Consider the following 14,548-nt stretch of genomic DNA (forward strand, 5'->3'; position numbering starts at 1 on the left):
CTTGATTGCATTATCCAGGGCACGAAGCAGTTAAGTAACTTGCTCAGGATCACACCAGTAATGGCAGAGCCAGAGTGTGATCCCAAGGTTTTAACTAGAGAGTTGATAGGACCTCAAGTTGTGCCCCTCTCCTGGGGGGAGAAGATATTTCTGCCTCCCATTTAGGCAAAATAGACAAGTGAAAAGAGAAACAATGGACATGATGTGAGACCATGTGGCCACGGCTTGGTCACCTCCCAGCTGTGCATTTGTGATCACCTCACTTTAACATCCTTGAATCTCTGTTCTCAACTTTTTAAAGGGGGAAAAATGAAACTCTTCTTAACTCATAAGTCTGTTCTGGGGATAAAATGGCGTCACATGTACGAAAGTGCTCTGAAAACCATAAAGTGATGTACAAATGCTGTTAGGCAGAATAAAGCATTCTAAAACAATAACTTCTCTAATTCAAATAATACATGTTTTATTTCATTTGAATCAATTAAAGCCAAAACAGAATATTTTTGCCTGAATGCTCAGATCAGTGCCTTCATTCTGCCTTTCATTTAATGTGTAGGGACCACAATTTCACACATAGTCCTTCCATTTGTAGGCTAGATAATTTGTAGGATTCTTTAAACACCATTTGATCCTTTTAAAAATAAAAGCTTACAGGCAAATAAGCTTACTTGTTATACCAGTAAGCTTTTAATGACAAATTAGATTTTGGATTGTTCCTTTTTCTCAACCTGGAAATTGAACTTGGCTTAAGTAGCTGGATGGACTTACTCTGCTTTTTGTTTTCGGCTTTTAGACTGCTGGAGGATCTTGATGCCCATCTTAAAAAGCTGGTCTCCTTCATCTGTGAAAATTTTCTTTGTTTGCTTTTTTACTGTATATGGACCAACAAGGACAAATAACATTATTTTTGTGTTTTATATTTTAAAAATAAGGTGCTGGAATATTAGTTGGGGTTCTCTCTCATTTTCTAACTTCTGCATTTCAAGATCACCTCACCTTTGGTCAGATGGTAGAAGCTGCCTACAAAAGTACTCTCTTCCTCTCTTTTGTGAAAGGTCTTGGAGGGTAGAGGAGACAGACAGATGTTTCTGATTTTAGGAGGGAGAGAGGTGTTCCCAGTGTGGGAAGAGGGTACAAAGTCCTGTAAGCAGAAGACAGGAAGCAAGGCCTCTAAGGGAAGGGGTTGCCTGGTGTATTCTACAGGCTGGATCTTAGACACCAGGCTCTCAGCTCTCAGATCCCTTGTCTGAACCTTAAGATTTCATGAGCAATGGGCATCTCCAAGATGACGATTGTGTACCTAGGATTGGAAGACAGACTCTCCCTGAAAATTTTGCTCTGCCCAAGGCTCCTCCCTCCTCCCCAGAACCTTTCTCAGACCTTTCTAGCCTGAGAACTGTTGGGGATGAGCATCAGGAATAAGAGTACGTGTGCCAAGACACACTTTGGACCTTGGAGAAGACACACAGAGAGAGTATCAATAATAATTTGCCTTGTGGGATGGAGACTCAGAGTAAATTTTATAGCATTTAAGGAAAATAAGGAAACAGGAAGTTACCTGCTACAATAATAATATTTTAAAACATTTATATAACAATTCACAATTTTCAAAACATATCACCAGTTTACAGATGGGGAAAGCTGGTTAGAAGGAGAGCCTGCTTTAGAGCCCCCACCCCAACACACACACACACACACGCACACACACACACACACACACACACACACACACACACACCCCTCCATAGTATCACAGTGCCTCTTGAAGTCCATTATGACACTCACTGAAAACTCTGATTAGGTGAACCACATCTGAAGTCATTTTATTTTATTATTATTTTTTAACATCTTTACTGGAATATAATTGCTTTACAATGGTTTGTTAGTTTCTGCTTTATAACAAAGTGAATCAGCTATATATATACATATGTCTCCATATCTACTCCCTCTTGCATCTCCCTCTCACCCTCCGTATCCCACCCCTCTATGTGGTCACAAAGCACCGAGCTGATCTCCCTGTGCTATGTGGCTGCTTCCCACTAGCTATCTATTTTACATTTGGTAGTATATATAAGTCCATGCCACTCTATCACTATCATCCCAGCTTACCCTTCCCCCTCCCTGTGTCCTCAAGTCCATTCTCTACGTCTGTGTCTTTATTCCTGTCCTGCCCCTAGGTTCTTCAGAACCTTTTTTTATTTTTGGATTCCATATATATGTGTTAGCATACAATATTTGATTTTCTCTTTCTGACTTACTTCACTCTGTACGACAGACTCTGGGTCCATCCACCTCACTATAAATAACTCAATTTCATTTCTTTTTATGGCTGTGCAATATCCCATTGTATATATGTGCCACATCTTCTTTATCCATTCATCTGTTAATGGACACTTAGGTTGCTTCCATGTCCTGGCTATTGTAAATAGAGCTGCAATGAACATTGTGGTACATGACTCTTTTTGAATTATGGTTTTCTCAGGGTATAGGCCCAGTAGTGGGATTGATGGGTCATATAGTAGTTCTGTTTTTAGTTTTTTAAGGAACCTCCATACTGTTCTCCATAGTGGCTCTATCAATTTACATTCCCACCAATAGTGCAAGAGGGTTCCCTTTTCTCCACACCCTCTCCAGCATTTATCGTTTGTAGATTTTTTGATGATGGCCATTCTGACTGGTGTGAGGTGATACCTCATTGTAGTTTTGATTTGCATTTCTCTAATGATTAGTGATGTTGAGCATTCTTTCATGTGTTTGTTGGCAGTCTGTATATCTTCTTTGGAGAAATGTCTATTTAGCTCTTCTGCCCATTTTTAGATTGGGGTTGTTTTTTTTTTTCTGATATTGAGTTGCATGAGCTGCTTGTAAATTTTGGAGGTTAGTCCTTTGTCAGTTGCTTCATTTGCAAATATTTTCTCCCATTCTGAGGGTTGTCTTTTGGTCTTCTTTATGGTTTCCTTTGCTGTGCAAAAGCTTTGAAGTTTCATTAGGTCCCATTTGTTTATTTTTGTTTTTATTTCCTTTTCTCTAGGAGGTGGGTCAAAAAGGATCTTGCTGTGATGTATGTCATAGAGTGTTCTTCCTATGTTTTCCTCTAAGATTTTTATAGTGTCTGGCCTTACATTTAGGTCTTTAATCCATTTGGAGTTTATTTTTGTGTATGGTGTTAAGGAATGTTCTAATTTCATTCTTTTAAATGTAGCTCTCCAGTTTTCCCAGCACCACTTATTGAGAGGCTGCCTTGTCTCCATTGTATATTCTTGCCTCTTTTATCAAAAATAAGGTGACCATACGTGCATGGGTTTATCTCTGGGCTTTCTATCCTGTTCCATTGATCTATATTTCTATTTTTGTGCCAGTACCATACTGTCTGGCACTGTAGCTTTGTAGTATAGTCTGAAGTCCAGGAGCCTGATTCCTCCAGCTCCGTTTTTCTTTCTGAAGATTGCTGAAGTCATTTTAAAGGAGAGGCATCCTGGGATTTGATGCCTCATTAACAAGACAACAAAGAACTTTTAAAGTGGTTCTTGTTTTTCTTCTTCCTGACAAGATATCAGAGTTGTGCACTTTCTTTTGTAAATTAAAAAACAAACCCAAACACAACAAACTTAAAAGCCAGTTTACAACTATTTTGAATGCTTCAAGTTATCCAATCAGTTTAGTAACACCAGACAAGTTTTGTGTCTAACTTCTGCTTTGGGTTGTATATTACCTATACTTATGATTAAAGAGGAAAAATAATGGGAAAAATCTACTCATCTGTGTTTGGAATAGCAATTGCTCCTATTAACATGCTTTCAAAGAGTGAGAATAAATTTTGAAAGGTTGACTCTGCATCCATATACATATGAGAAATGATTTACCACTACAGATTTCTAGCCATGGCTTTTACCTTTATGTGTAATTTTCTTTTTGGTTTTCCAAATGTATTAAAATACAAGTTTTCTTTAACACAAGAGGGCTCAATTATCAGAAAAAGTTATCTTGACAACACTTTGATTTTCTTTTTATGGTTTAATGATTTCAAAATTTGGGGAAAATTACAGTCAGGAAATGATTTGTGGATTTGAGGAGACCATTCTGAAGTTGATGTAAAAGACCTTCACAACTCTGAAGTCCTTTGAATGGCCAACTGTTTTGTACTGGTAGGGGCTCTAAGGTGACTGAGAAGTGGTGGGGATGAGCATCAGGAATAAAAGGGCGAATAGGTGTGCCAGAGTAGTATTTAAGGCAGCAGTAATTGTGGAAAGTGCTCCAACTAGATGAGTTTGTATTTCAGTGTTTGTCAGAGATATAATTTGTAGAGAGTTCTAGATACTTTATTACTTCTGCAGCCGTATTATCATTACTCCCTATCTAACTTGGGGACTGTTATGGGCTGAATTGTGTCCTTCAAAATTCATATATTGAAGTCCCAACCCCCAGTACCTCAGAATGTAACCTTATTTGGAGATGAGGTCTTTAAAGAAGTGATTAAATGAGGCCATTAGGTTGGGGCCCTAATCCAATATGACAGGTGTCCTTATAAGCAGAAGAAACACCAGGAGCATGCGGGCACAGAAAAAAGATCATGTAAGGACACGTTGAGAAGGTGACCCTTTGTAAGCCAAGGAAAGAAGCCTTAGAATGAAACCAACCCTGCAAACACCTTGATCGTGGACTTCCAGCCTCCAGAACTGTGAGAAAATAAATTTCTGCTGTGTAAGCCACCTTGCCTATGGTATTTTGTTATGGCAGCCATAGCAAACTAATACTGATGCCAACTCCAGATCACAAGGAAAACAAGCTGTCCCTTCTCCCTGTGAGAAAGGATGCACCCAAACTCAGTTTCTGATCAGATCAGTGGCTACCTTCTAAAAGCAAGAGGGACTGAAATTTCCCATGGCCCCCCAAGGTTTCCAGGTGCTGGACATCTGACTTTCCCAGGCAGCTGGATGCCCAAGTAGCTCACCTCTGACAAGGTCACTTTCTCATGATTGTACTCAAAGTACAGTGTAGTAGGTAGACCTTGCACGTGTCCATAAATACTTGGACCCAGATTACCTTTCTGTGAGATGGTGGGAGAAATGGGAATCTATGCCTTCTCCTGCTCATACTTCAGTTGTAAAATTCTCTAATCAAGTCTATTTCTTAATTCCTGTCACTTGCCATTGTGGAATTCGTGCAGAATCCTCTTGTTCATAATGACTAGAAGCAAATCTTTAGAACAAAAATGGCCCACTTGCTTGTTTCAGATATTAATGAGAAGAAGGAAAGCTGGAGACAACTTGTTCTCTGTCATTCGTATGTTCACTCGTTCATTTAATAGGTATGAACTGATACTCACCATGTGTTAGACACAATGCTAGATATTGTGTCTTAGCCTGGTGGAGAAAAACATGTTTACCAAAAATTACAAGGCCATGTGGTAGGCACTACATAAGAACGCACAGTGGGAGTAAAGGAGGCTTCTTTGTTTGTAAGCAACAGAAACCCAATATGATTGACTTAAGCCGAAGAAACTTATTAGGAGGTTCATAGACTCAGTGGGGTTGATCAGGAATCAAAGTATCTCTGGAAGCAGAGCCAGACATTGCTACTGGGATGGACTAGAATCCAATCCTTTTAGGACCTTCCTCTCTCTGTTGAGGAAGACTCCATGATGAATCTGATGGGTCAGCAGGGAAAACAAGGCTTCTCATTACCTTCCTATAAAAATGTATCCATTGGGGAAGACCTAATTCCTCAGAGGAAATTGGGATGGTGAGAAGGGTAAAATGGATGATGGGAAGCCCACAAACAGCAAATGCCCACCCACTTCATGCCCCTTACTCTGGCTTCGTGAAATAAAGAAATCTTCACAGATGAAATGGCACTTTAGATAGTTGTTAAAACGTAGGTAGGAATTTTTCAGACCAAGAAGATGAAACTGGTGTTCCATTTGGAGGAAACAGTCTATGCAAATGAACTGGGGGGCAGTGTATCTTGAAGAATGAGAGCTTGAATGTCACGGCTGGTCATGCAGCCAAAGCTGGCTACAGAAGTAAGTGATACTGAGGAGAGAGGACAGAGGGGTGAAGAAGGAGAGGGAGGAGGGAACTGAGGTCATTGTGAAGGTGAAGGCAGGTTTGGTAGGAGAAAGAGTGAGAGAATAGAAGTGGCAGGAAGATGGCTCTGATCAGAGACAATTGTTTTGGAGTTTGAATAGAGACGAAGTTGATTGGGGTCAAGGAGGTTCAGCAAGTAAGGCAAGGTCTTTCAACATATAAGGTGCTGGTGGCCTATAGCCATTGGCTGATTGATGTGGGAGTAAAAAAGCCCAGCCCCCTTGCCTATGCAAAGGGGGCAATCCTCCAGGGCAATTCGTTCTTCAAAGCCCTAAACTTCTGAAACTCTTATCTTTGCTCAGCTCCTTCCCTTGCCCTAGCCTGCATTCCTCACTTTCTTGTATGTTTCACCAGAAAATCTAGAACTTTAGCACTTAAATTTAAGTATATAAATACCATCTAAATTATCTAGAAAAATAAAAGGAAAAAGAATAATAAATTCATTATTTTGAATCTCAAATTATAGTTACGTTGTGAACCACACAAAGGATCACTGAGAGTTAAAAGAATGTCTTGTCACTGAGAGTTAAAGGAGATGAATATCTTTTAGTCTGACTAAAAATCAGGTGCTTTCACCATTAAAATGATACAAAAAGATTAAATGGGAAAATCTTTGCCCTGCAGAAAATCTTGCCTCCACAGACACTGTATCTATCTAATTTTAGTTGTCTTTAATATAAACCAACTTCAGTTACTGATTTTCTGAATAATGCATCAGAAGAGCTCTTCACATTTGCCCTTAATGTCTGCTAGAAAGATACAATCTAAGATAAGGAGGGAGAATAACGATCCATTTCTAAAAATAACATTCCATCCAAGAAAGAATGACTCAGCAGAGTTTAGTCAGATAAAGATGCGATCAACTCAAATACACTTGAATAGAGCACAGATATTTACAACAGTCAAGCTTATTCATTCTGTCCCCAGATTATTGTCCTCAGATATCAATATCTGAGGTATTGATACCACTCCAGTGGTATTTCTTAGAAATGGTAGACAAATTATCAGTAGAAAAAAAATTTTTTTCTCTTTAAGTGTGTATTAAGCAAAACTTGAAATAAGACGGATTCTGACAGATACAAATCACAATCTAAAACTCTTAATTTAGCGGAAAGAAATATGGGTTATAAAACAAGTGAAGAATCAAAAATAATATATATCTATAGTTATAGTTATAAATAGGAGCTAATATTTATAAAGCACTTGGGTCCCAAGGCAATTTTCTCACTGACTGTAAAAGGAAGGCGCCATATCATTCCCATTTTACAGATGAGGTGATGTAGGCACAGAGAGGTTAAGTAACCTACCCAAGGTCATATAGCTGGTACCCAGTAGACAAGGATTCAAGTCTAGGCAGTCTGACTCCAGAGTCTGTGCTCATACTACCTCTTAGAGCTACACAATATGCAGACTCATGTGTTAAATGCAAAGTTACTATCAAATGATGAAAAATTTGAAAAAATAAAAAAAATTTAAATATATTTTAAAAATAAATTTATTGTAATTTGTTATAAATATTTTAAAGTTGTTTATTTATAGTAATACTTCATTTATCTGACATTGCTGAAAAATATGTTTCATATAAATCATTTTCCCCATTAGATGAGTCATATCCCTTTTTATTTTGACTGTTTTCTGATGGAAATCTGTCTGAAAAGGATACAGTATATTCCTCCACCTTCCCCAACAGAAGATAATGAGCATGGTGTAACCTGGTCTTGATGATTCAGAGCATCATTAGGCATACCTGACAATGCCCAGTCTGGTTGGTTTGGACAAGATTATGTAAGAAGACAGTGCTTGTGGGAGGCCTTGGATAATAGGAAGACTTTCAGTAATGAGTGGGAGCAGGGGCAAGAGAAAGATGGTGACATGCTGTACCCATGTCCTCTGGGGTGGGCAAGAGTGCCTGCTGAAAGTGGCTGGGTTGACACTTAGCTGCACTTGCTAATTTGTAACACCTTAGATCACTGTTTCCCAAAGGGTACATAAGGTAATTTTAAGTGGTACACACACAAACTTCAATACTTTGATAGTTAATATATTTAATGTATATTCACCTGTAAATTCTATTTGTGTCAAGTGATGCTAATTTCCTTTTTTTTCCTTAAAAAATTAACCATGAAGTATTTCAAACATATAAAAAAAAATCCAGAAAGTGAAACACACTATAACCCTCCCCCCTCACACACCCAGTTTAACAGATGGTGACATTTTGCCTTATTTGTTTTAGGTATCAACTCTAAGGAAACAGAATGTACAGAAACACCCAAGCCTCCTCCCAGCATCCTTTCTCCTTGTTCCCTCTTCAGAGGGGTTATTGTCCTGAAGTTGCTATGTAGCTATTTTACTACATATATGTACCCAATATTATTTCTATACTTTATATAAATAGCATCATACTGTATATACTTTTGCAACTAGGTTTTTCACTTTTTGTTTTTGCGGTACGCAGGCCTCTCACTGTTGTGGCCTCTCCCGTTGCGGAGCACAGGCTCCGGACGCGCAGGCTCAGCGGCCATGGCTCACGGGCCTAGCCGCTCCGCGGCATGTGGGATCTTCCCGGACCGGGGCATGAACCCGTGTCCCCTGCATCGGCAGGCGGACTCTCAACCACTTCGCCACCAGGGAAGCCCGGTTTTTCACTTTTTGAGATTTATTCATCTTGAGCCAAGCAAGTTTCATTCATTCATTTTAACAGTACCAACTCTCTGGTTAAAATTCTTTGTATGTATAATCCACTTTATGTATTCATTGCTTCATTAGTTATCCTACTCATTCCATGCACATTAGGTTTTTCCACTTCTGTGTTACCAAAACCAATTCTACAATAAAAATCCTCATGCACATTTCCTTCTACAGGTGTGTGAGAATTTATCTAAAAGTACATGTGCCAAGTATGGGATATATGCATCTTAAACTTTACTAAATATTACCACATTGCTGTTTAAAGAGGTTGGACAAAACTTATGCTCTCACTAGTGATGTATAAGGGTTCTTGTTTCTTCACATTCTGGATCACTCATGGGGCTATCTGACCTTTTAGTTTTGCTAATCTGTGTCAAATAATTAATCTTTGCTATTGAATTTGTTTCTGCAATTACTAATGAAGTTAAGTATAATTATTGGCCTTTGGTTGTTTTCACCTTTTAGGAAAATGGGATATTACCTCACACCCGTTAGAATGGCTATCATCAAAAAGACAAGAAATAAATGTTGGTGAGGACGTGGAGAAAAGGGAAACCTTATACACTGTTGGAAATGTAAATTGGTGCAGCCACTATGGAAAATAGTATGGAGATTCCTCAAAAAATTAAGAATGGAACTACCATGTGATCTAGCAATTCCACTTCTGGGTATTTATCCAAAGAATTTGAAAACACTAACTTGAAAAGATATGTGCACCCCTGTATTCATCACTTCATTACTTACAATAGCCAAGGTATGGAGACAACCTAAGTGCCCATCAATAGATGAATGGATAAAGAAGATGTTTCATATATATATATATATACACATACATATACATATATATGCGGCACACACACATATACACACACACACACACACAATGGAATACTACTCAGCTATCATCAAAAAAGATGAAGCATGGATGAACCTCGAGGGTATTATGCTAAGTGAAATAAGTCAGATGAAGAAAGACAAATACCATATGATTTCACTAATATGTGGAATATGAAAAACAAAAAAACAAATAAAAAATAAATGAACAAACCAAACCAAACCAAAACAAACACATAGATATAGAGAACAGAGTAGTGGTTAACAGAAGGGAAGTGGGGGAGGGAAGGGCAAAATGCATAAAGAGGGCCAACTGTAAGGTGATGGATAGAAACTAAATTTTTGATGGTGAGCACACTGTAGTATATTCAGAAGCAGAAGTATAATGTTATATATATGAAACTTATATAATGTTTTAAAGTTTTTTTTTTGGATATGGACCATTTTTTTAAAGTCTTTACTGAATTTGTTACAATACTGCTTCTGTTTTATGTTTTGGTTTTTGGGCTGCGAGGCATGTGGGATCTTAGCTTCCTGACCAGGGATTGAACCTACATCCCCTGCATTGGAAGGCGAAGTCTTAACCACTGGACCACCAGGGAAGTCCCCAGTCCCCTTATATAATGTTATAAACCAATGTTACCTCAATAAAAAATAAATCTAAAAAAAAAAGTATTGCCTATTTGTATCCTTTGTTCCTTTTCTATTTGGTTTTCATGTTGATTTGTAGGTGTTCTTTATATAACCAAATACTAATTCTTTGTTGACTATATTTGTTGCTTTTTCCAGCCTGTTAGGCTTTTTTTTATGTTATAATAAAAAATATATATTCAAATTAAAATTTTTTCAGGTAGTCAAATTTATGAATTTTGCCATTATGGTTTTATTTTTATCTTTTCTAAGACCCCTTTCTTATGCCAATATCATAATTTCTTCTAAAATTATTAAAGTTTTGGTAATCACATTTAGGTCTTTAATAAAACTGGAATTTTTGTATATGAGGTGGGGATGGGATCTGATGTTAATCTTCATCCAAATGATAATCAATGGTCTGTGTATAATCTGTTTATACTTTCCCAGCACCACTTATTGAAGAGGCTATCTTTTCTCCATTGAATGTTCTTGCCTCCTTTGTCATAAATTAGGTGCTCATATGTGTGTGGGTTTATCTCTGGGCATTCTATCCTATACCATTCATCTACATTTCTGTTTTTGTGCCAGTACCATACTGTCTTGATTACTGTAGCTTTGAAGTATAGTTTGAAGTCAGGGAGCCTGATTCCTCCAACTGTTTTTCTTTCTCAAGATTGCTTTGGCTATTCAGGGTCTTTTGTGTTTCTATACGAATTGTAAAATCTTTTGTCCTAATTCTGTGAAGAATGCCATTGGTAGTTTGATAGGGATTGCATTCAATCTGTAGATTGCTTTGGGTAGTATAGTCATTTTCACAATACTGATTCTTCCAATCCAAGAACATGGCATATTTCTCCATCTGTTTATGTTATCTTTGATTTCGTTCATCAGTGTTTTGTAGTTTTCTGAGTACAAGTCTTTCACCTCCTTAGGCAGGTTTATTCCTAGGTATTTTATTCTTTTTGTTGCAGTGGTAAATGGGAGTGTTTCCTTAATTTCTCTCTTTGATTTTTTGTTGTTGCTGTATAGGAATGCCAGAGCTTCTTGTGCATTAACTTTGTATCCTGAAACCTTACCAAATTCATTGATTAGTTCTAGTGGTTTTCTGGTGGCATCTTTAGGATTTTCTATGCATAGTATCATGCCATCTGCAAACAGTGACAGTTTTACTTCTTCTTTTCCAATTTGTATTTCCTTTTCTTCTCTGATTGCTGTGGCCAGGACTTCCAAAACTATGCTGAGTAAGAGTGGCAAGACTGGACATTCTTGTCTTGTTCCTGATCTTAGTGGAAATGCTTTCAGTTTTTCACCATCGAGTATGATGCTTGCTGTGGGTTTGTCATATATGGCCTTTATTAAGTTGAGGTAGGTTCCCTCTATGCCCACTTTCTGGAGAGTTTTTATCATAAATTGGTGTTGAATTTTGTCAAAAGCTTTTTCTGCATCTATTGAGATGATCATATGGTTTTTATTCCTTAATTTGTTAATATGGTGTATCACATTGATTGATTTGCGTATATTGAAGAAACCTTGCATCCCTGGGATAAATCCCACTTGATCATGGTGTATGAGCCTTTTAATGTGCTGTTGGATTCTGTTTGTTATTATTTTGTTCAGGATTTTTGCATCTAAGTTCATCAGTGATATTGGTCTATAATTTTCTACTTTTGTGATATCTTTTTCTGGTTTTGGTATCAGGGTGATGGTGGCTTCGTAGAATGAATTTGGGAGCGTTTCTCCCTCTGCAAATTTTTGGAAGAGTTTGAGAAGGATAGGTGTTAGCTTTCTCTATATGTTTGATAGAATTCACCTGTGAAGCCATCCGGTCCTGGACTTTTGTTTGTTGGAAGATTTTTTTGTATTTTTTTGCGGTACGCAGGCCTCTCGCTGTTGTGGCCTCTCCCATTGAGGAGCACAGGCTCCAGACGTGCAGGCTCGGTGGCCATGGCTCATGGGCCCAGCCACTCCATGGCATGTGGGATCCTCCTGGACCAGGGCACAAACCCGTGTCCCCTGCATCAGCAGGCGGACTCTCAACCATTGTGCCACCAGGGAAGCCCTGTTGGAAGATTTTTAATCACAGTTTCAATTTCATTACTTGTGATTGGTCTGTTCATATTTTCTATTTCTTCCTGGTTAAGTCTTGGAAGGTTATACCTTTCTAAGAATTTCTCCATTTCTTCCAGGTTGTCCATTTTATTGGCACAGAGTTGCTTGTAGTAGTCTCTTATAATCCTTTGTATTTCTGCAGGGTCTGTTGTGATTTATCCTTTTTCATTTCTAATTTTATTGATTTGCATCCTCTCCCTTTTTTTCTTGATGAGTCTGGCTAAGGGTTTATCAGTTTTGTTTATATTCTCAAAGAACCAGTTTTAGTTTTATTGATCTTTGCTATTGTTTTCATTTTTATTTCATTTATTTCTGCTCTGATCTTTATGATTTCTTTCCTTCTACTGTGGGTTTTCTTTGTTCTTCTTTCTCTAGTTGTTTTAATTGTAGGGTTAGATTGTTTATTTGAGATTTTTCTTGTTTCTTGAGGTGAGACTTAATCGCTATAAACTTCCCTCTTAGAACTGCTTTTGCTGCATCCCATAGGTTTTGGGTCACTGTGTTTTCATTGTCATTTGTTTCTATGCATTTTTTAAATTTCTTCTTTGATTTCTTCAGTGATCTCTTGGTTATTTAGTATGGTGCTGTTTACCCTCCATGTATTTGTGTTTTTTTACAGTTTTTTCCTGTAATTGATTTTCAATCTCATAGCGTTGTGGTCAGAAAAGATGCTTGATACGATTTCAATTTTCTTAAGTTTTCTGAGGCTTGATTTGTGACCCAAGATGTGATCAATCCTGGAGAATGTTCCATGTGCACTTGAGAAGAAAGTGTATTCTGCCACTTCTGGGTGGAATATTCTATAAATATCAATTAAATATATCTGGTCTATTGTATCATTTAAAGCTTGTGTTTCCTTATTTATTTTCTGTTGGATGATCTCTCCATTGGTGTAAGTGGGGTGTTAAAGTCCCCTACTATTATTGTGCTACTGTCGATTTCTCCTTTCATGGTTGTTAGCATTTGCCTTATGTATTGAGGTGCTCCTATGTTGGGTGCATAAACATTTATAATTGTTATAGCTTCTTCTTGGATTGATCCTTTGATCACAATATAGTGTCCCTCCTTATCTTTTGTAACAGTCTTTATTTTAAAATCTATTTTATCTGATACGAGTATTACTACTCCAGCTTTCTTTTGATTTCCGTTTGCATGGAATATCTTTTTCCATCCCTTCACTTTCAGTGTGTATGTGTCCATAGGTCTGAAGTGGGCCTCTTGTAGACAGCATATAAGGGTCTTGTTTTTGTATCCATTCAGCCAGTCTCTGTCTTTTGGTTGGGGCATTTAATCCATTTACATTCAAGGTTATTATCAATATGTATGTTCCTATTACCATTTTCTTAATTGTTTTGGGTTTGTTTTTGTGGTTGTGTTTCTTCTCTTGTGTTTCCAGCCTAGAGAAGTTCCTTTAGGATTTGATGTAAAGCTGGTTTGGTGGTGCTGAATTCTCTTAGGTTTTGCTTGTCTGAAAAGCTTTTGATTTCTCCATTGAATCTGAATGAGATCTTCTGGGTAATCTTGGTTGTAGGCTTTTCTCTTTCATCACTGTAAGTATATCCTGCCACTCCTTTCTGGCCTGCAGAGTTTCTGCTGAAAAATCAGCTGATAACCTTAGGGGGATTCCTTTGTATGTTATTTTTTGTTTTTCCCTTGCTGCTTTTAATATTTTTTCTTTGAATTTAATTTTTGTTAGTTTGATGAATATGTGTCTTGGTGTGTTTCTCCTAGGGTTTATCCTGTATGGGATTCTCTGCTCTTCCTGAACTTGGGTGACTATTTCCTTTCCCATGTTAGGGAAGTTTTCCACTATAATCTCTTCAAATATTTTCTCAGACCGTTTCTTTTTCTCTTCTTCGTCTGGGACCACTATAATTCGAATGTTAGTGTGTTTAGGGCTGTCCCAGAGGTCTCTGGGATTGTCTTCAATTCTATTTATTCTTTTTTCTTTATTCTGCTCCTTGGCAGTTATTTCCACCATTTTGTCTTCCAGCTCACTTAATTCATTCTTCTGCCTCAGTTATTCTGTTACTGACTCCTTCTAGTGTATTTTTCATTTCAATTATTGTGTTGTTCATCTCTGTTTGTTTTTTCTTTAGTTCTTCTAGATCTTTGTTAAACGTTTCTTGTATTTTCTCAATCTGTGCCTCCATTCTATTTCCAAGATTCTGGATCATCTTTACTATCATTACTCTGAA

The 14,548-nt window shown here is 37.6% G+C and overlaps 1 protein-coding gene across 2 annotated transcripts in view; it reads right to left on the bottom strand.

The window, feature by feature from the left end:
* Nucleotides 1–14,548, bottom strand: part of SEL1L2 (SEL1L2 adaptor subunit of ERAD E3 ligase) — a 116,427-nt gene that overhangs the window by 60,392 nt on the left and 41,487 nt on the right. For both annotated transcript variants that reach the window (XM_029219290.1, XM_029219289.1), the window contains exon 4: nt 769–871. In XM_029219290.1, coding sequence (XP_029075123.1) covers nt 769–871 — 103 coding nt within the window. The remainder of the gene's footprint in view (nt 1–768; nt 872–14,548) is intronic.

Source organism: Monodon monoceros, unplaced genomic scaffold (assembly GCF_005190385.1).
Source record: "Monodon monoceros isolate NGI ecotype Baffin Bay Population unplaced genomic scaffold, NGI_Narwhal_1 Super_Scaffold_13, whole genome shotgun sequence".
Lineage (NCBI taxonomy): Eukaryota > Metazoa > Chordata > Mammalia > Artiodactyla > Monodontidae > Monodon > Monodon monoceros.